Source organism: Linepithema humile, chromosome 4, assembly GCF_040581485.1.
Source record: "Linepithema humile isolate Giens D197 chromosome 4, Lhum_UNIL_v1.0, whole genome shotgun sequence".
Taxonomy (NCBI): Eukaryota; Metazoa; Arthropoda; class Insecta; order Hymenoptera; family Formicidae; genus Linepithema; species Linepithema humile.
In genome coordinates, this window is record NC_090131.1 from 24,007,713 (window position 1) to 24,030,102 (window position 22,390).

General features: G+C 35.9%; 4 protein-coding genes and 1 long non-coding RNA gene across 12 annotated transcripts in view; 2 read left to right on the top strand and 3 right to left on the bottom strand.

Annotated features, from left to right (window-relative positions):
* LOC105672534 (uncharacterized) overlaps positions 1–7,905 on the bottom strand; it is a 96,981-nt gene extending 89,076 nt beyond the window's left edge. For both annotated transcript variants that reach the window (XM_067354323.1, XM_067354324.1), the window contains exons 1-2: positions 7,769–7,905; positions 7,097–7,198 (exon numbers count right to left, since the gene is read on the bottom strand). In XM_067354323.1, coding sequence (XP_067210424.1) covers positions 7,097–7,189 — 93 coding nt within the window. In that variant the 5' untranslated portion in view covers positions 7,190–7,198; positions 7,769–7,905. The remainder of the gene's footprint in view (positions 1–7,096; positions 7,199–7,768) is intronic.
* A 6-nt stretch (positions 7,906–7,911) lies between these two features.
* On the bottom strand, positions 7,912–9,879 carry LOC136999723 (uncharacterized). The gene is made up of 3 exons (XR_010890047.1): positions 9,760–9,879; positions 9,151–9,220; positions 7,912–8,068 (listed from the first exon to the last, which is right to left on the bottom strand). It is a non-coding gene; the product is annotated as an uncharacterized lncRNA (long non-coding RNA).
* Positions 9,783–14,481, top strand: LOC105672621 (dipeptidyl peptidase 9). Of its 2 annotated transcripts, XM_012367684.2 has the most exons (10): positions 9,783–10,610; positions 10,724–10,858; positions 10,959–11,121; positions 11,189–11,430; positions 11,504–11,818; positions 11,934–12,220; positions 12,297–12,625; positions 12,691–12,942; positions 13,021–13,293; positions 13,370–14,481. In XM_012367684.2, exons 1-10 carry the CDS (start codon positions 10,387–10,389, stop codon positions 13,715–13,717), a joined length of 2,568 nt encoding a protein of 855 aa, XP_012223107.1. In that variant the 5' UTR covers positions 9,783–10,386; the 3' UTR covers positions 13,718–14,481. The 2 variants fall into 2 exon arrangements, with proteins under 2 accessions (XP_012223107.1, XP_012223106.1); XM_012367683.2 differs by having other exon boundaries at positions 12,691–13,293.
* mRpL51 (mitochondrial ribosomal protein L51) lies at positions 12,627–15,566 on the bottom strand. 2 transcript variants are annotated; one of them, XM_012367686.2, is made up of 3 exons: positions 15,362–15,566; positions 14,625–15,127; positions 12,627–14,541 (listed from the first exon to the last, which is right to left on the bottom strand). In XM_012367686.2, exon 2 carries the CDS (start codon positions 15,124–15,126, stop codon positions 14,656–14,658), a length of 471 nt encoding a protein of 156 aa, XP_012223109.1. In that variant the 5' UTR covers position 15,127; positions 15,362–15,566; the 3' UTR covers positions 12,627–14,541; positions 14,625–14,655. The 2 variants fall into 2 exon arrangements, with proteins under 2 accessions (XP_012223109.1, XP_012223108.1); XM_012367685.2 differs by having other exon boundaries at positions 12,627–15,127; positions 15,362–15,556.
* Positions 15,567–15,888: 322 nt separating this feature from the next.
* On the top strand, positions 15,889–22,245 carry LOC105672458 (RCC1 and BTB domain-containing protein 1-like). 5 transcript variants are annotated; one of them, XM_067354288.1, is made up of 12 exons: positions 15,890–16,131; positions 16,570–16,773; positions 16,909–17,165; positions 17,250–17,443; positions 18,043–18,222; positions 18,287–18,554; positions 19,234–19,361; positions 19,442–19,801; positions 20,702–20,817; positions 20,901–20,998; positions 21,074–21,204; positions 21,595–22,245. In XM_067354288.1, exons 2-12 carry the CDS (start codon positions 16,589–16,591, stop codon positions 21,733–21,735), a joined length of 2,058 nt encoding a protein of 685 aa, XP_067210389.1. In that variant the 5' UTR covers positions 15,890–16,131; positions 16,570–16,588; the 3' UTR covers positions 21,736–22,245. The 5 variants fall into 5 exon arrangements, with proteins under 5 accessions (XP_012222822.1, XP_067210389.1, XP_067210387.1 ...); XM_067354286.1 differs by having other exon boundaries at positions 15,897–16,131; positions 16,480–16,773; XM_012367398.2 differs by having other exon boundaries at positions 15,897–16,131; positions 16,484–16,773.
* The last annotated feature ends 145 nt before the right edge of the window (positions 22,246–22,390 follow it).

Genomic DNA, 22,390 nt, shown 5'->3' on the forward strand with positions numbered 1-22,390 from the left:
TAGATAAGTAGACAGTGATTCTATATATTAAAATCCTTAGCATATTAAATCCTAGATTTTCGAAATGTCACTATGGAGGATGATTCAAAACAACAAAATGTCTTTGAAATGTCATATTCTTGAACGATTTCTAAGACGATTTTTCCTTTTGCAAAATCTTATTTAAAGCTTAATTTTTGAGTTATGAAAAATAGTTCGCTACTCACGAGTCTGGCACAACGCATCACTGTCAAGTGTTATGTTAGTCTTACGATGCTTTGTACGCACCCGTTATATCGGACTCGTGTGAATAGCGAACTATTTTCAATTATAACTCGAAAACTAGCTTCGGCAAAATTTTGGGAAAATCGTCTTAAGAATAGAACATTTCAAGGACATCAGATTGTTTTGAATCACTCTTATATATATACATATAACGCCTGGATAAGTATCTCTACAATGTCCCACCGTATCTTTTGAAACCGTGCCTATTGAAACACTGTATATGTAGATGTCAGCTTGTTCATATATTATTACGTAAAGACATCTATTCCCGGTACAATCCCGTAAAGTCCTCTGTGACGGAAGTCTTTGCGAAGATCGATTTGCTGCGGGGAAGAAAAACGTGTGAAATTTCGGGGATATAAAGCGTGAAATGGCGATACGGTGGATCGATCGAATCCGCTGCCGCGTGCGGCGCGTATGTACATACAGTATAAACACCAGTATCTTGCTGTAGTAGCTAATTGATCCCCTCAATATATTGGTACACACATCGTACGTATCTACTTTTCCTCTTCTCGCCGTAGACCTCCCTGCGTCCCTCGTTCTACATGGGAGTTCGGTAAATTCGGGGCGCAACTGTTCGGGGAGCATGTATTGAGCGTAATTGTACTTTAATTACACCTTCGACGAGTTTATAAGTAGAATATATGCGTAGGTATGATGGTTACTAATTACGAAAGTAGAAGAAGTAAATGTACACTGTTGCGGGTGCTCCGGAAACGTCAGAGGTGAGTGCGAGGGATAGAAAGAGAGAGGATGTTATTATTTTTTTTTTCAACACAATTGTTTTTTTTTTTTATCGCTACATGTTTGGGTGACTCGTCGAAAATCGATCGAACTGCATCGCGCAATTTATTCGCGGCAATCGCGCTCATTGCATTATCGCATCGTCAGTGTCGTCGAGAAGCTTTAAAATTCATTTCTCATGATTTCGCAACTATTCATGACGCAGATCCGACACCTTTGACACATAATTTTCATTATCGACTCGATCTGTTTAGTCTGGAATTCTACTGTCAGAAACCGCCGCGTTATATAATCGTCGCACGCGTAATTTTCATTTTCCCACTTACTGATACGACATTGATACCGTCGACATTCCGGCGGTCGTCGTTATGCGAACGCTTCAGAAATTTCACAGTAACCGCGTAATATCGTGTATCGTGATTCGGTGCGGTTTGATACGCGATTAACCAGGTCCTCGTCGATCGATGTCCGCATTATGTCCCCCATCGATTTTCATATATACGCGTTATTAATAAATCGGACGAAGAAGAAGCCGGAAATCATTGATCTGAAATTTCCACGATAACTACTGAAAAGTATAATAGAATGACAAAATGAAAATTGCGGAAATTCCCATCATGTGCGAATTGGTCGACGTATAACGAGTTAATGATTGCAAAGTAGAGACTGGGAGACTTAATTACGGTTAATGAGGAGGTTCAATGTTTTTACAACGAAGTATCAAAGTACACATCTGTTTAATTCTCGATATTACCAATTGTAATGCGGCCTAATATAAAAGGAAGGAAATCGAGAATAAGTAGAAATCGGTAGAATTTTCTGTGTAAAAGTTCGATAAAAATTTTTATTGATAGACAGTAGATAATTAGAAATATCTCGAGTTTTTCTTTTTCGAGAAGTAGCATTGTGTCATATTTTGAGAAATTTTTATGAAGAACGAAACAAGGAACCATGTGATAAACTAAATAAAAATCCATATAAATAGAGAAACATGATATGCTAAATGTTTTCGTGTCAATCACGTTAATTTCAACTCTGCCCAGCGCTTGATTTTTCGACACAGAATTTCCGTTATCCGAATAATGTGCTGAGAGAATTGTACAAAGATTCAATATTGTTATCCGACGCGTTCATATTTCTAGTCAAATCTCCGATTTAAAAAAAGAATAAAAAACGCGTCGGTATCGTTGTCTGTGATAAAATTCGAGAAAATTATAGCTGGATCCTTAATTTCGACTTGACTCTATTCTTAATAATCTTAAGGATCGCTTTCGATTTACACCTATTATAGGAACTGTCACGTTTCATCGCGAAGAAAAGCGCGATGCGAACAAACAGAGCAAAAAATCAATATATATATATATATTATTTAATTGCATTGTATCAATAAATATAAATTGCATTAGCAACTCGCAAAGACGCGAGACAACGATCTCTAACTTTAGATATTATTTTATAGTATCTTGTGCACGCTTTTTTCCGCGTGCATTATATTTATAAGTCTTAGGGAAGCTAGTGATAGATGAATGCTTTTATTATATATTTACTACAAGTACAAATTGTGCATATAGTACACACTATATATTTACTTAAGTGGCTCTCGAATGATATTTTAGATTAGATTATTCATTCGCGAAACCTGGTGTTATTCGCGAACGACGTTCGATGTAGGGAGATTTCAGACTCGTCGCCAAAGCGACGGAAAGTAATTGTAATAATAGAATTGTAATGTACAGTAGTCTCTCTTTGCTTGTGCGCGTGGTTGTTTCCATTAACATCTCGACTATCATCGATGTGTCATTCGACTGAAAGGATCCTGTGGCAAATGTGCAACATTACTGAGAGAGGCACTTTAACGGCTCTCTCTCTCTTCGTAAACTTTTGATCCGATAGTCGACATGTTAGCTATGTACATCACGACACATCGAACCCTGCGAGGTCTCGGGCTTTAAGTGACACTTAACGTTCTTAAGTGATATTGCCGTCGAAGAGATCGATAAACTTTTGCAAGTTTAGTCGAAGTTTTAGCTGGCTGGATGATTAAGGGTTTTTTCCAAAATCGTAACAGCGCACGCCGCGGAGTGGCAGTAAGTTGCGAAAAAAAAAAAGACATCCCCACTCCTTTCAAGGACAGCATTCTACAGCGCACGACGGGAAGAGGAGAGCGACGAAGAGCAAGAGTGTGTCTAAGCGCGTCTAAGACCATTTTTCGGAGGGTAGCAGCGCATCGTCGACTATTCCCATCGTGAGGGATCACTTGATTACCATTATACCATATTAATTTTATTATTAATGAGATTATTATTATTATCGCTATTATATATATGTACATATATACATACACATATATTTTAATCAACGCAGACGTCATGTAAACCCCTATTGCTCCCACGATCCTACGATCTTCCTTATACATTCGGAAATTTGTTGACCGTAAATTATCTTGCGAATATGTTTGACTTTTCAGTTTGAGAAAATTTCGATGAAAAATTCAACGAAAAGATGTAAACGAAAATGATGGATGCGTTCGGCAAAGGCGTCCTGAATTTTCTTTTATTTTCTTTCCTGTCGAAAATAGAGATGATTGGGAATGATTGAAGCAAACCGCATCTACTAAAAAAATACCCTCATCCCTTCGACGTTTGGACTCTCTCTCTCAACATTTCACCGACGGATTTTCAGCTTCATCCGAATACGGAAATTTTCTACCTGGAAGAACGACAGGCTTCTCGGAAGGCATATATTCCATTAGGTTTGTACAATTCGAGCTGTCCGCTGTTGATATGCCGCAGAACGAGAGAACGTGCGGCGTGGCGGCGGGTCGCGGAAGATGCGAGGGGCGGGGGGGAAATCGATATTGCGACCCCCCAGGGGCACAGCGTTACGTACGCCCATGTCAACTAAAGTGCAGCCCTTGCCCTACCTCGTACGAAAAGCTGTTACTGAAATTCCTGTAACCTTTTTTTCTGTCCTTTCCTTTTGTCCCGCCCCTTAAAGAGAAAATTGAGAAATCTCACATTCAATTGTTCGTGTGAACACTTTGTGATTTCTTTGCAGGCAAAAAGTTATACATAAATCGAAAAATGTCAGCATGCAGTAAAGATGGGACAAATTTTTTTTTTTTTTTTTTTTTTTTTAATTGCGATAGTTGTGTCTCCCGATATATTCATTCTTTCAATTTTAAAATGGTTCTGTGCTACATGAGCTCTATTGTGCTAAATACCGTTGGGAATGCCTGAAATGCCTCACTGCACTACAGAAAATGTCGTCTTTTCTACAGCGCCGTTCAGATCCTTGAACTTTTCGATGCATTCTCTTCGCGCTGACGCGGTTGCATTAAAATAATGAGACGCGTATTCGAGTGCATAATTAATAAAATATTAGAAACAGTCTGTTTATTGTTTCGCACTTTCGTAATTGAGACTGTCTTAATTGCAATAATCAGTAAAAAAATGAATATAATCAAAAAAGCACATTTAGATTTCAAAGAGTTCGAATCATATACCCGAAATTGGGCATTCTGTCATATTTTTGGAGAAACAATTAGTGCAGAAGCGAGAATCGACACATAAAAGCATACAGTATGTTGATAGAATAACATTAAATATTGCATCAAGGACCATTACACCGCGGAATATCCGAACGGCCGCGCCATATGAACGGCCTTATAGCTGCGATCGTAAAGGCTTCCAAGGGGAATTCCCTTCGCTATTATTCCGCTCGCGTTAGGTTTTAGAAGTTATGAGAAACATTACCTATGCAGAGAATATCATCTATACATTTATGGATGAAATTTATCAGCGCAGCCATCGTTGCAAACAGTAACAATGGGAGGTGAGGTGGAGGGGCAGAGTCTAAAAGAGAGTCATTTTGCAACGCTGTGTATAAAAAAAAAATCTGAAATACGCATATTAAAGGTACACATTAATGACAAAAGGTAATTCTCATATTCAGATATGATAAAGCATGTCAAACACACGTACTGACAATGAGTAAAATTTTCGTATTCTACCTCGAATTTGTGAGAAATTAATTTTTCCATCATTTTCTGCAGCATGTTCCACGCAGTAAACAATTAAAAATATCAAAATCTATATTTGAATTATTGTGGATCTGAAAGGACCAAACGTGTAAAATTAATTTGACCAATTTCAAATTTGACAAAAAATACTCAGCGACGCGCAATGCGGGAGGGAAGGATCGATTCTCTCGGAGTAAAATATCATCGATGCGTCTGGTCTCTTTGAAACGACCACATCTTTCAGTTATCCCTGAAATTAATCGTCAACATCGCGATGTTGTTGCACGGTGGTCGTTGACATCGAGAGCACGCACCTTCCCGCGGAAGGCGGCGTGAGCGTCTCTATATCCACATAAGTCCGAGAAGCTTGCCGAGGATTTCTTTATCATTTTACCGCGGCGAAATATTCAATATAGCCGGCTGCATTATGTAGCGGACTCGGACAGGATACTCGAACGAGGAAGAGAAGAGGAGATGGAAGGTAAGGACGAGCGAGGGGCGCGAGGAAAAAGTTGAGACGAGTAAAGTACGTCGCACACCGGGCTCTGCATGCCAACTACCACCGACGCTTCTCTCCTCTCTCTCTCTCTCTTTCTCTCTCTTTCTCCCTTCTAGACCGCACCAGTGATTCCGGACTCTGCGAGCATCGACATTCGGTCGTGAGGAAATAAAACATGCGAATGCAACCGGAATTTCGCGAGGACGGTAGCGCAGCAACAATCTTTTATCGGCGAAGGATATTAATTATTCGCGCAAGCCCTTTCTTTACTCCCGCGACATTTTCCCTTTTTGATTTTATCGGTTTTTATCGGACTGTCTCGTAAATCATGCGTCCTTTGAGAGAATACGATCGCGGCGCAGCTTTTCCATTCCTCGAATGCACATTCGCTGCAATTCTCCCCGTATTTCCGTCGAACGATTCTTTTCACGGGTTCTCCCGTAGGCGAAATGGAAAGAGAACGATATATAGAAATCACGGAAATCATTCTGTAGAAATAGCAGACGCGGCGAAATGTTGTATTGTATTATGTCTCATTTTATCGAAAAAGTTTTATCCTTCTTTTTTATCATTTGCTTAGAATGGGATTTATTTATCTAGCTGCCGTGTGCGGAGGCGAAAATGGAAACGTTAGTTACATATCGAATTAATTCGTGAAAGTTTTACTGTATCGCCTACGAAATTCGCCGCGTTAATACTTAAAGAACACGGGAAAAAGGGATTCGGTCTCTCCCGTGAGAGCTCTGGACGGTGCCTCGCGCCGCCGGAACGTATCTCAGGAAATATACGGGTCTCGTGTAGATCGTCCGACGAGCGGCGAGAAGGGTTTTGGGGTGCGAGGAGAGGGTTGATAGCGCAAGTCCGTCGGAAAATTGTGCCTACGTGTGGGTCGTCCGCGAGACATTCGATCTCGCTATACGTGCGAAGTAAAGTAAAATAGTTGGAATAAAAATTTGAGAGAGAAAATAGTTTTGCGAGCGGATATACGTTTCGTATTTGCGATTACATTTTCCTAGACTAGAATTTTTAGGTAAACTCGATTATTCCTATTTCCCAATGAAGACTGAAACTTCAAGGTAAGTGATGTTTTGTTCATTTTAGATTATATTATATTCAAAAAATATGCGCATATATTGTGATATAGAAGATAGTAGGTTTAAATAAAGACAGCACAGATAATAAGTTGAAATAATTACATACCTTTACATAAAATTACAAAGATGTTGATTATGAATTAAAAATAAATCGCTTAACACATATTGAAAAATTCCATCTAATTTTTTGAACTTAAAATTTCATTAAATAACATTAATTTTGTGAACTTAAAATTTTCTCAAAATTAAAGAATTGATAAATTTATTTAAAGCCTTTTTAACATAAAATAATTTTTTAGTTTACTTTGCATTGTAAATGCTGTTTTAATACGGATTATTGCCTTGAATTAATATGGATAGTATTTTTAGCAAAAGAATTCTCACATCAAGCTATTCAATTAGAATATTCAATTTTATAACTTAAATTAACTTATTATTATAAACAGCATAATTTGCGTTAAAAGGACTTACCTCAAAACATTTCTTAAGCGATGCAAGAGTGTATAATTGAGACTTATACTTGAGTTTTTCACCATATATTGTTACTCTAAATCGACCCAACATTTTGCGTTTCTGTAAAAAATATCTAAATTAAGATCTAGATATATCGAAATTAAGTCAAAGAAAATAATTTATTAGAGATATTCACAATATTAGAAAAAAAAAAGAATTTATCGCATGCAAAATACAAATATATTATTCTATATACATTCAATTTCTAATATTATTTTATCAAAGTTATCTCATTCACAAGAAAATTAAAATATATATCATAATATTGTTTTAAATAGTAAGTATCTATTTTTAAATAAAATACAAAGAACATCCTAAGAATCATCATAATTTTCCAGGATGAAAAATCCCTCTCTCCTTATTTCAAGCAATATTAATTAATATGGCAAAATAATCAAATTAAATTTTAAATATAGTTTATAACATTGCTATAAAAATTTTAATTGAATTACACAATCTGTCATCATTTAATAAAATACTTGAATAAAATGCAGCGCTTATAAAGGCTTCACACATGATAGGACAAGATAATACACACGCAAGGACAAGATAAATGATTCGTTTATTATACTAATGCACGTATTCTGTGACGTAAAATGATGAAGAGAAGAAATATGATCCTTTGCTTACCCAAAGCGAGCTGTTTATATTGTAATGTTACACTTGCGACGATGTAGGGAAAACGAATTTGGATAATTTGATGGAAACTGATATATACATATGCTTTGACAGTGTACCAAACATCAATAAATGCCTCGTCAGAGATATTTGTATTTCTCATTTGTTAATCGTGTCTCTTCTGTCGAAGTCACCCTTAACTCGCACACCTATTCGCAGCATACATGGTGACTAACATTTATAATAATGTGATTGTGGAATTAAATGTGAAAAATAATATTCCATTAAATGACATTAGTTCCCAATCGCAATCTGAAAAGTATTTATTTAATTATTCTGTATACATTCAATTTCTAATATTATTTTATCAAAGTTATCTCATTCACAAAAAAAATTTAAAAATATATTATAATATTGTTTTAAATGGTAAGTATCTATTTTTAAATAAAATGCAAAAAAACATTTTAAGAATCATCATAATTTTCCAGGATGAAAAATCCCCCTCTCCTTATTTCAAGCAATTGATTATTTTAGAATACGATATTTTTTTATTTAAAGTAAGAGATCGTTTTAAATAGTTGATAAAACGTTAAGATACGTAAGACATATAAATTTGGCTTTTAAATATTATATAAAACAGCAAGTTATGGAAAAACATACAGGAACACTTCGATTATCTCAAATATCGTTTATCGAATGACTCGGTAGTATTTATCGCTGTACTTGAACGAAACTAGCTCGGCAAATAGCGGTATGAATTTATGGAAAATGTAACGTTACGAATTTACTCGGGTATTAGTGCAATAAACCACCGAGTCGTAAAAGTATCTGTTTCGCTTTTACGGTAGATTACGCGTTTTTTTCTCGCACAAGAAAATTTTTTTTTGTGCAGAAAACCAACTTGGCATTATCGGACTGGATTTTTTACATAATACGCGCGAGAGTCTGCCGCCGACGACGATGAAAGCGGCGGGGAAAATTATTCAGAAACGTGTAAGGTCACAATGGACGTCGCGACGAAGAGAAGTTATTGAAATATGTAAGAAGAACGCACGTGACTGTGTCATTCGAGTATATGCGGTTTAGTTTTCTTCAGGAATATTTTTTTTCAGATAAAATTCGCAAATGCTATTTTGCCAACTATATTTCATTAATTAATCTTTTTATTTTTTTTTATTATATTAAACGTAGATAAGATTTTTAATATAAATTCAAATTAAGATTTATTTAATTTAAGGTAACATCTATTTTTAATCATTTAATCAATAAAACTAATAAAAAACGCATGTAAACTTTTGAAATTACAAATAGAACTCTTTGGCTTCCAATTCGAAAAATATTTTTAAGAGATTTAAAATTCTTTCTCAATTTAATTAATTAAAGCGCGCTTTTACCTTCGATGCATTTATTCTCATTTCAATATTATTACTCTTCCTGTAAAAATATGCATTGCACGTGTGTATTCTGCTGAAAAATAAAACATTTTGAACTTTTACTTATAGTATATTAGTGTTTCTTTCAAGCTTCCATATGTTTTTCTGAATCAAATAACGATAAATCCAAAAATAGCCGATGCACAATTAAATGATAAGCCGATACGCGTTAACATTTAATTAAGCGTTGCTACCAATCAATACAAATTACTACCGAAATTAATACCGAATTAGTTTTAACCGCAAATCAATGTATAAATAAACACACAATTACATATAATTGACCGATCAAAAAATATTTTCAGAGTTGCAAATTTACGCGAGTGTCAAAGATAAGGAAGTAGATAAATGAAAAGAAGCGCGACTGCATCAAAGCGTGATTTGTTTCAAGGTAACGAGGCGAATGCAGGAGTCGTGCGATCACGTGCGATAGATAGATAAAGGTCGTTATCACTCCCGGCGTGGCGCGGTGCATCGCGACGACGGCAGCAGCGACCGGCGCGGCGACGCGGTGCGGCGCATCGGCGCTCTCCCGAGATTAACCTGCGTATATATATCGCACGTACGCACGCATCTTTCTCACGTGTTTTGCTTCTCCCCGCAAACGAGGACGCACACGAGCCGCGGCGTCCGCGGCGCATCACGTCGATGCGTTCCGACGTGAATCGTCGACGACGCGCGACGAAGACGACTACGACGACGTGGTTACCGTCATGTGCGAGGCGCTTGGATGACAGTGGCAGAACGGCAGCTCGGCGTGAGTCTTTGTTGGCGCACGGCGGACTCTTGGCACGAGGAATCGCGACGGCTGTGTGACTACGGTGGTGTGAGTGCAACGTGATTTCGGGAAATTTAATGTCCCGCGACGTCGGGAGAAGGGAGAGATCATCGAGAAACCGAGCAAAGCCGGGGACAAGGTGAAAGTGAGAGTCTCAGTTGCGGCGCCGCGAACGGTGCATAACCTAAAAATAAAGTCTCGCTCGCTTGTTCTTTCTCTCTCTGTTTCTCTCATTCCGTTGCGTCCGTCGCGATCGCGCGCGTATCGTCCGTCTGGTGCGGGTCGTACACTCGCGTTTAAGGTCCGTCCTTTTTGCGGCGCGTAACATTCTCCGCGCTTTCGCTCTCCCCCCGGAGAGCGCGTCCACATGTCGACATGATCGTGCCGGGGCGATCGCGGGTGTGCTCGTTGGACGGCGAATGATTTCGCAAAATAACCGGCAGCAGCACGAGCAGCGCGTGGAAAATATGGAGACGTCGGGCAGCGAGACGGGGAGCGAGCAGACCGCTCCGGACAGCACGGTGCCGCGGAAATCCTGGTTTGAGCTGCGCGCCGTCGTCAACGATCTCAGGAGGAAGCTGTCCGGCGTGTCGGCCGGATCTGTGCCCGGGTCCATAACTTTCCGATCCCTTCCGGACGGCCGGTGAGAAGAGAAGGAAGTGTCGCGCGCGCGTTCGCGCGGTGACCTTTCGCGTGATTCTGTTTTTGTCTGAGTTTGCCAAGTTTATGAGTAACACGCCTCCGCTCCCCTTGCAGGACTAGAATCTATTTCCTTAGCACGCCAAGCAATGGGTGGGAGACCACTCTACTCTATGTGGACATCGCACACGCGGACCACGCCAACGGTTACCGCCTGCATTGGCAGCCCGTTATAGAAGCAAACTTTCAGAGGTAAAACACCCGCTGTAAAAAGACACGTAGACTTAGACACTTGAATGCGCTATTAATACCCAAGGACAGGAACGATAAGGACCTCGTGCACTTATTTCAGTGTGTCAAGCACAAATAGACTGTCAAAGGAGGAGCAGCTATTATGGGAGAGGAAGAGACTCGCCACATGGGGCATAACCAGCTATGAGATCCATGCGGAGAGCGGAAAGCTGGTTTTTCCAGCTGCCAGCAGTCTTTATCAGTGTGTGGATACTGGATTTATGGTGATGTCAACATATCACTGCAATCAGTGGGAGAAAAACTGTCTAACTTTATGCATTCTTTTGTTAGCCTGGACCTCTTTTCCCATCGGAGATCAGGATGTCAAACACCGGTGCAAAGCTGTGTCCTCAGATCTGTCCCTGGAATAACGCTTTGATTGCTCACACATGTTCAGGAGATCTGTACTTGTCTCATAGTATCACAGGTTCCTCAGTTCGATTAACACACGCTAGAAAAGGAGGCAGGAGTCTCACGGACGATCCACTTACCGCCGGAACTCCCTCCTACGTTATGCAGGAGGAATTCACAAGGTTGATTCTTTAATCATCGCACATACACCCGCTGAAAGCGTGAAAATTGGGAAATCCGTTCTGCCTGTTTTAGGTACACCGGCTATTGGTGGCAGCCGAAGCCTATGTACGATGGTGTCTATAGGATAGTATACGAGGAAGTGGACGAGAGCGACGTTAAGATGTATTGCTTCCCCTCGTCGTCGAATTCCGACGAGGTGGACGAGTTTCGATTCCCCAGAGCCGGCATGCCAAACGCCAGGAGTAACTTGAAGATGGTGCAATTCCGGCTGACGGAGTCGTTGCAGATTGTCGACGTGGAGATCCTGGAGCTTCAGTATCCTCTTCACATCATGTTCCCCTGGATGGAATACATGGTGAGGGTCGGTTGGACGCCGGATGCTCAATAGTAAGTTTGACGGGAGACCGACCACTGCTACGTAAATATCGCAGTATCGTAACATATTTATAAATAACGTAATATTTGTGACGCGAGTTGATAATGTCGCTCTGTCGAAACGTAGCGTCTGGGTGCAACTGTTGGATAGGAAGCAACAGAAGCTCGAGCTGGTTTTATTATCGATAGACAACTTCTGCGAGCCGCCGCCGAACACGTACAACACGGAGAACCATTTCACGCCCACGTCGGCGAGCGTTCAGGTGATATACTCGGAGCAGAGTCCGATTTGGATCAACGTGAACGACCTGTTGTACTTCCTCAAGTCCGACGACGCGAACGAGGTGAAGTTTATCTGGGGCAGCGAAGAGTCCGAGTTTCGACACTTGTATCTCATAACGTCCAGTATAGCAGGTTTGATCGCTATATTTTTTTCAACGACATTTTGTCGCTCGAGGCTTCGTTTTATGTAATGCGTGTTTCGTCGCAGGCCTGAGCAATGGCGTGGAAGAGCCTTTGGATAGAATGGATAGTGTATATCTTCGGCCGCGTATCACTTCCAAAGTGGCCCTGACGCAGGGCGACTGGGAAGTGCTGGGGAAGAAGATATGGGTGGACGAAGTGAATTCCATCGTCTACTTCTGCGGACTGCGGGAAGGGCCGTTGGAGCAACATGTTTATGCCGTTTCGCTGCGACGGCCGTTGGAGATACGGCTCTTAACGCGGCCTGGCTACAGTTACAATAATATATATTTTAACAAGGAGTGCACGATGTTGGTCACCGTTTATAGTTCCATTAAAACCTTGCCTACTTGCCAAGTATGTTCAATACTCTTTATTTAGTTCAATTGTTTTACATTGTCGCTAATCATTCCGCTTTACAGGTATTCAAAATATCGCAAACCGACTGGACAGTAGAGAGTATATCGCTCACGCCTGTAGGTTATCTCTTAGAGCCATCAGCGCCCGAATCCGAGTTGTTTGCGCCAGAAATTTTCACGCATAAAATTAAGTCAGGGGACACTATCTACTCGATGATATTCAAGCCACATAATTTTCAACCCGGGGTCAAATACCCCACGATATTGAACGTTTATGGGGGGCCTGAAGTACAACTTGTATCAAATACGTTTAAAGTAAGTGAACTCCAAATACCGCAGAGCATAAATATTAATAAACACCTTTATTTAAATTGGAATTTTAATCCTCCGCAGGGCTTAAGACATTTACGAATGCACATGCTTGCTGCTCAAGGCTATTGCGTAGTTTTAATTGACTCTCGCGGGTCGCAGCATAGAGGTCTAATATTCGAGAGCCACCTACGACGTAGAATGGGCACGGTAGAGCTGAACGATCAGGTCGAAGTATTAAGGTGGTTGGCGGAGACCACAGGATACATAGATCTCAATCGAGTAGCTCTGCACGGCTGGTCTTACGGTGGATATTTGAGCTTAATGGGCTTGATACAATATCCCGACGTGTTCAAGGTTCGCATGACTTGATCGCATTTGCTTCCTTTTTTAATGTACTCATTTTTAAAAGTATCTTTATCGCAATTCGCAGCTGGCCATTGCTGGCGCTCCGGTTACCTCGTGGAACTTTTACGACACCGGATATACTGAGCGTTACATGGATCTGCCGCAGAACAATCCGCACGGTTATATGGCCGGATCGGTGCTGACATATGTAAACAAGTTTCCGGACGAAGAAAGTCGATTGTTGATTATTCACGGTCTCATAGATGAGAATGTACATTTCTACCACACCAGCCAACTGATTAACGCGCTCGTGAAGATTGGTAAACCGTATCAGCTGCAGGTTTACCCTAACGAGAGGCACAGTTTGAGGAGTCTAGACGCCAGCAAACATTATGAGACGACCTTGCTGTCCTTCTTGCAGCATCACTTATGAACTTATATTCTTTCTTTTTTTTTTTTTTTTTTACATTGTTCAATAGTTCAGTGGTAGGAGGATCTTGGTCGGTCGACGCAAGATCTTGCGAATTTTTAGCAACTGCCATTAATTTATGTACACACAGGAAACTTACGGAAAAAACGTACTTTCAGACGATCAGGTATTAGTTTCTGTACAAACACGTGCCTCTGTCGGGCTATTAAGATAGTATTACGTTTTCAATGTAAAGTATTCGCAGCAGCACAACGTGGATTACCGATATACACGTAATTAACCGATCGCGTAATTAACATTAAGATAAATTTCTAGCGGAAAATTTGTAACGACTCACACATATGCGTAATTTATCCATATGTGCCGAATACGAATTTTCAACGGTAAAATTATCACGAAACGCGAAAAATAAGTAACATTGGAAATAGATTTTTCTAGCTATTGTTGAGGCTCATGACTACGATGATGTGTTATTTTTAACTACTTTTTAAGAGAATGGACAATACTCAATTTATTGACAATAGTTAATCAGAAAGACTATTCCAGATATGTTTTTGTTTCGCGGTCGTTTCGCAATATCTGTTGACATTTATCTCAACTGTGACTATGTATATATATCGTATGTGATAGAAAGGAATCGTACGCCTCTCATCTTTCTACGATGAAGATCCGCGTCTCAGCGAGAAAAGTATTTGCGTTCTTCAATGTTGTGAAATAATCGTATATCCGATGGATAATTTGTCAATAAATAAATTCATTATTTTATATTTTTCATAATTATTATTAAAAACAATGAATCGTTTCTAATAGCAATTACAAAACGTCACCTGAAGAGAAAGAAAAAAATTCAAAAAGTGTTGGAAAACATTTCAACTAGATTTGAGAATTAAATTAAAATTATTATACATACATATGTCATTTGCACTTTAGCCAGACGAACACTAACTCTTCGTTTTACGATTCAGGAATTTATACAAATAACGTATTCTTTTTTCTAGTTGGTTCCACTTTGTGGGTCTCGCAATTGGATATATACCTTTCTGCCACATTTTTTTCTTTCTTAACAGAACTTGAAATTCATTGCCGTGCACACCTCTCAACCATGAAGGTACTTTATAGAGAATTCTTGTCGGATGGAGTTTGTCGGAGCCCAATATGTCGATGTAGTCGTTCTGACCGAACAGTGCCTTCTTCTCGGACCAAACATCTGATGGACGATAGATCGGCATTGGTAGTTTTTTATTGCTATTACGCGGTAAGAGACCTGTCATGTCTATAGGATCTACGTATCCATATCGCCGTAATAAAGGGCCTCTTGCCAACTTGTTCGCGTGATAGCGAAATCGTACCGGCGTTACTTGCGGGGTCCATGTGTTTATCGCAGCGCGTACAGAGTTCACGATCCACGACATCCTGGAAAAAAAATAAGAGACATATTGAGTGAATGATATAACAGAACATATATATTATTCCGATGAATAATTTATCACGCAATTTTTCTGTGAAAAATAATTTAATATAATGACAGAAGTGTGTAGTTTTACTCCAGTTTATATAAACTATAACCTAGTTTTCCAAAATATTCTTTATTCTCTGTAAGTTTTTTAGCGATTTACAAAGTATTAATTAAATTTTATGAGAATTTACCTTTTCCCATATGATGTATATTAGAATTATAAATCCTTATATTTATGTGATACTTTGGAATAAACAACACATACACTCGAATCACCGTGATCTTTCGAAGATATTAGGTTATTCATCCACGCGATCAGCTGAGAAAAGCATTAAACGCGCATGTGCGGTACGTAGACCGAAAACGTCTTCTGTTGTACCGACGACAAATGCTTTAATTTTTAATTAAGATAACTTTTATTGGTTTTTTAAAACAAAAAATTCTTTTCTAATTAAAGTATTACTGCTAACTTAGAACGTAAAGACAGATAATACAATCAAAACAAAAAAAAATTAAAAATATAAATTTCTTCTTATTTCCTCCTAATTCAATATAACAATTTTGTATAAATGTAAATTTGTAATAAAATTATTAGTTCACGCTCTTTGGATTATATAAAAGAATAAAAAAAAATTATTAAAACTGAGTTTAAAAGCTTAGTCTGAAAGAACAAACGCTTGCATCTCGCACTTGCGTTGCCTAACCGTAGCTAGCACACGTAAATAGACAAAGAGAAAAAACGATCACAAGAATGAAAGAGAGAGACGGACGAAAGAAAATATATATACTTAAATATTATATTGCTTTATTTCGAAAATACAAGTTTATTTCTCTTTCTTTCGCGCGTGCGCGCAATTTTGTTGTTGTTTACGTTTAATAAGGACGATACACGCGTGGATTAAGAAATCAGTCTTCTGTGGATTAAGAAATCAGTCAGTATTTGGCCAGTATATATCTGCTGGTAAGTTGCACTATCTCCTGCTTTTATTCGTTTTTGTCATAATTATTTATTATAAAAATAATTTAATATTACGCAACATACATTCGTACAAATGCTTCAATAATTGTATTATTATATTGCGATACAGTTTTTCTTTTGTGTCGAATAACTGCTAAATTTCACTTTATTTACACAATTTACCGTGAGCATTTTTACGTAAATGTAAATTCATTACATTACATAAAAATATTCATATAATTCATATGTAATCTGGACGCTCGTACAATAAAGTTTTTTATCATTGCTTCTTCGCTATACACACTAGCTAAAGTAAAGATTGAAAATAAAACCGTTATTTGATTTAAACAGTTAGTGTTCTGTCGTGTGCAGCATTGATATATGTAAAATACAACTGGAATTATACAAGGTCTCTTTCGAAACTTGGTCATAAATTTTAAGATTTAACATTGTGGACAGCATGCCGAAAAATGTCAAAACACCGAAAAAACATGCAGTAAAGTTACCACCAAAAAAAACATTGATATCGAAAGAAACACAGACAGAGTCACCGAGAGCGTTACCGACAAGTAGTAGTGGTAGTAGTAGTAGTAATAATACATTGACAGCGACACGAACAAATCTGATATCCATTAGCAAGAAATAGTAAGCTGCCTATTCTTTTTCTTTTTATCTTTTAGTCAGCAGAAATACTTTGCCATCGTGCAACTAATGTTAAAATGTATAGAATGTTAATGTATAGAATCTGAACAAAAAGTTATGTGAAATAAATATATTTAGCAGGATAATAACTCGCATGAAAAGAAAGTTAGAGATAGAGAAAGAAAGAAATTTGCAAAACCATTATTTGCAAATAAATATACTTAGCAGGATAATAACTCGCATGAAAAGAAAGTTAGAGATAGAGAAAGATAGAAATTTGCAAAACCATTATTTGCAAAACCAGTTTTTGAAGCTCTGGCCGCTATTATGTATCTTGGAGACAGACTTTCTCTTGCAAATTGAAATAATCATGTGGTATGGATGGAAAGCCGAACGTAATTTGATTTGTATTTTTTTTTTTTCTTCGCCATTTTTATTTTGACGATATTGTTACTTGTATTTAATATTTTTTTAAACAGCTGTACAATGGAATACGGCTTTAATTATAACAATAGATAAGAACGTTTACAGTTTGAGCGATAAAAACAATCAAATAATAACTGACAATATGATTACTCTACGGACTCAAAAAGTAAAAGCTCTGTGTCAAAAAAATATTAAAAGCATGATACATACTAATGGATGCACAATCATACTGACTGAGCAAGGAAAGGTATACTGAAAAATTATCGTATATATAATATGGTAAAGCGTGAATATAAATTGATGAGTTTTTGTAAAAATATTGATTTTATTTATTGAAGATAAATAGTTTCTTTTTATGAGATTTAAGTTGGAAAATTTAAAAGGAATTAACAGCACAACATTGTAAAACGATTACAGATTTTGTTCTTTGGTTGAGTAGAAATTAAACATGAAACTTTAAAGTTAAGATATGTATTGCGATACATTCTTTTCATACTCTGATAATTTGATAAATATCGAGACAAAGCAACTAATATGCATGTTTTGTGTATTTATTCTCATAATATTATTTGTATATGTAATTTTAATTATATGCATATTTAATATTTTGCTAGATGAATATATAAGAAAATCTTTACATTTTTTGTATATTCACCGATATGAAAAGTCAGCCATAGATTATTTTATAGAATTTGCAAAGATTTCTACAAGCTTTCCAAATTAAATAGCATTCCGCACGCTGAGTGATGCAAGCCGAGTCTTCCAAACTTTTCCATTTTCATACTCGATTTTTGTAATATCTTGTATAAGGAAGCGAAATTTCTGACAATCTACTCTCTTTTTTAGGTATATTCTTGGGGCTCCAATATAAATAGCATATGTGGACGTAGTGCAATGGTGAATGAACATGGAACAATTAATGCAACAATACCCTATCCTCTTGAAGTGTTTGAATTAGCAAATAAATGCGTAGTGGACATTAAATGTGGTGATTTACATGTTCTCGTGCTCACCAAAGATAGAGAGGTAAAGTTAAGATATAACAATGATAATTATGATTGTTGTGAATTATACAATTTTTTAAATTTAGATATACAGTTGGGGAACAAATTATGATGGGCAAGTTGGTGACACAGATGCTAACATAGTTCCAACACCGATGAAAGTCATAATTGAGGATGAGTTAGGTAAAAAGGACATTCAAAGCATTTCTTGCGGCTCCACTTTCAGCATGGCTATTACTTGCGACGGCAAACTTTACGGTTGGGGCAAAAATACGTGTGGTCAGCTTGGACTTGGAGATAATAGCGCAATGATACATCGGAAACCGATGAAAATCATGATAAACGTCGCAATAGGTAATTTATTTGTTTGAAAGCTTGTTGCAAACAAGTGACGAAGTAAACATCTCAATAGCTAGACATGTTCTAATATTCGACCACTTATTAACAAAACAATTACTATTCAATACTTATAAAATTTAAAATTAATTAAATTTAATTAATTTTAATTTAATATTTAAAAGAGAACTTTAGTAATTTAAGTTTTGCATACAAAATGAATCAGAAATTGTTTTATAATATTTATTACATAATAATTAGTACAATGAGCTATAAGATAATGAGATCATGTCATGTGAAGCAATTTTAGATTGATCCTTAATTATTTTATTAAAAGTAATAATATTTAATATAGCGCTGAAAAAATGCATTTTTAATTAATCTTAAAAACAAATTTCTAAATTTCTCATTTCAAAAGTATCTTGCGCATGTATTCTACATTATGCCTGGATACTGATATCTTTTGTTAATATGTAATTAACTATTAATTAATAATTCTAATTTTGATTTTACTTCTATTACGTAAATTTTGATCTTTGTCGTGTGTACAAAATAGATGAGAAAAATATTACTTTGATAGGAAAAATTATTTAAAAAATTATTCACTATTGATTTGAATGTCCGACTATTGTGACATTTATTTTATCTAAAACTTGCCGACGCAAATTATTTCATTCAAGCAATCGTGGTGTTTCAGCGAAAGTAGAATGCGGATTTAATCATACATTGGCACTTACCCATGATGGTTTGCTCTATGTCTGGGGTGATAATAAGGGTGGACAATTGGGCACTGGGAACTATGATAACTCCTGTTATCCCATTCTGGTAATCACTTTATTGTTGTATTTGTTATAATAATAGAGAAAGAGATGTGTACAATAACTAAAGCGTTTGATGATCGACAGATGGATGCAAAGAAAATCGGGAAGGTGACGGATATCGCCGCTCGATTCGATTCCAGCCAAAGTGTGGCAATTAATACAAATAAACGTATCTACAAATGGGGAACCTATGATGATTGTCATGGTCATGTTACTAAAGTTAACCCAACTGTTGTCAACCTTAACAACATAGATGATAATTATTATCATGGTCGTGTTACTAATGTTGATCCAACTGTTGTTAACCTTAACAACATAGATAATGCATTTATAAATTTCCAAAACGTTATAAAAATGCAAAATCCTTGCACAAGTTTAGCTCAAATCCAAGAATTCTCATACGTAATGTCCGAAAAATATTTAAAAACTGCATTCAACAATTCCGTATGTCGCTTTCTTTATTTCGTATATATTTTCGTTTATATTTTTATATTATAAAGTATAAAGTAAAATAGATGGATAATGAACAAGATTTGCCCCGTTTTTCTGGGGCAGTTTTGAATAGAATGATATTCAAAGTGCATCTTTTGTGATACATATATTAAAATAATTGAATACATTTGGATTGGTACACTTGGTTAGAAATAACTTTCAGTAAAATTTTTTTGTAGTCAATTATTACAAAAAAGAGATAGAGAGTGTGCAAACACTTTTCTTTACTACTGCAGAAGCGTTGCAGGCAACGAGAGATAAGAAACAAAAAATATAGCAGAAACCTAATAATAATTTCATAGCTAAAATTATATTACATAATTAGTAAACATATACATAATTATTCTTATTAGCATAAATGAATATATGCATATACAGTAGTCGTTGGATATAAAATTATTTTTCTTTGCTTGAAATATAAAAATTTATTTCCAGCTCTCGTACTCGGCGAGAAAGAAGTCAGTCTTATCAAACACTTTATCTTAGCTTATTCGGTTTCTACTAAAAACTTGCTGCTGATAAAATTCACGTGATATATCAATTATTAGAGGATAAAAAAATCGCGTCCTTTTTCATCGATCAATATGTTTTTATAACATATTGATTGATTTCGAACAGTGATTTTATAATCTGAAACTACTGTATGTACATAATTAATAATATTTGTATGTGTTAGATTTGTTTTTTCTCGATAAAATCTGTTTTAAGTAAAATTATTAATTTAAATTTAAAAAATTTTTTAAATTTGTAATAAATGTTGTTTCTAGTCTGCATATACATACATATAGTCTGCATATATATATTATATTTCGTTTTTTTGCCTGTAATGATTCTCATCTTTTATTTGTATAGACGTCCGCCGATACTGAGTTGATTGTGGAGCAACAATCTTTGTACATTCACAGGAATATCATAATGATTCGTTGTCCGAAAATGTATACAAAATTTTTCAGGTTTTACACAGATAGGTACGCATTCAGGACAAAAATATTGTTCTTATTAAGAATAATTTAAACTTATTTCATGTTGTATATCACCGTATTCTCAACAGAGTTATCACCCGAGAGGATTTCTCTGCTATTTCATATAAAATCTTCTTACAATATTTGTACACTGGTGTAATTGACATACCTTCCGAGAAATTATTAGGTAAGCTCGAGTAAAGTACATTATCTGATATTGTAATTACTTACAAATTGTGACTAAAGCAACATTTTATTACAGAGCCGTACTATTTAGCTACTAATTTCGACAGTGCAATCTTCAAGAAAAATTATCTGAAGATAATAAAGAAAAAGATCAGCATTTCAAATGTCATCTATTTTTATGGCGAGGCGATATTACAGAAAATAATGGTAATTTTTTTAAATATCACTTTCGTACTCTATAATAAATTTAACATTTTCTTTATCAATTTGATAATAAAATGAAAAATTTTCGATTTTGAAAAGTAAAAGAAACATTGTATTTTATTATAATGCATAACATATTTTCAGTTTTAGTAACATTTTATATTTTACAATTTAATAAAGTATTAAACACATATTTCTAGATGAAACATTTTATATTTTGTAGTTTGATTAAATATTCATGCCAAGTATAGTTTGATATTTAAACTGTTGGAATAAAATGTAATATGGAGTATATGCTTGATTGTTGAGTTGTAAAAATTAACGCTATTGTTAATTGCAATATACTTATACATCTTTATTTATATGCTCGTCAAATTTCACGTAATTTTGCAGAAGCTGGAAGAGTTCTGCTTCAAGTATGCCATAAATAATCTGACGGCTGTGATAAAATCAGAAAGTTTCGCTGAATTACCAGATAAGTTGCGATTTGATTTTATAATTAAAGCAGCCAATGCTCAGGCTTTTAAAAATTAATTTGTCTGTCTAGAAATTTATTAGAACTGTTTAGATATTTATAACTTATACTAATAGCAGTCTGATAAATTGATAAAAGATTAGTATAAATAAGTTTGTTTTAAATATTTAAATTTGCATTTTAATCGTCTTAATTCATATTTTATATTCATAATATATATCAAGTAAGTAAATTTGATATAGAACTGTAATATTAATTTATAATGTGCAAATAATGTTGCATTTTTTACGGATATTTTTTACAAATTCTCTTCAACCAGAATTAATCTTGTATGACTCTTGTGATTATTTTACAATTCGCGCAAAAATAGAGAGACAACAAAGCTATCGTACGGAAAAGATAAGTTTTATTGGTTACATAATTTGGTTATATAATTTGGTTTATATTAAGAGATGATTATATTATAAATAAGTCTAATATTTAACAAAATTCGATCTTTTGGTAATTTGAAATATAAGAATTAAATTAATTTCGAAATAAAATTAAATATATATATTGTGCATACAAAATTATATGTATTCATATATTATTTTAAAATATTTTATGACTTCCGTTTAAAAGATAATAAAAATAATAGCTCACTAAAACTAACATTGCAACAACGTAAAATATTAAAAATATTATTTTACATTGATGAGAACAAAATTGAATGTG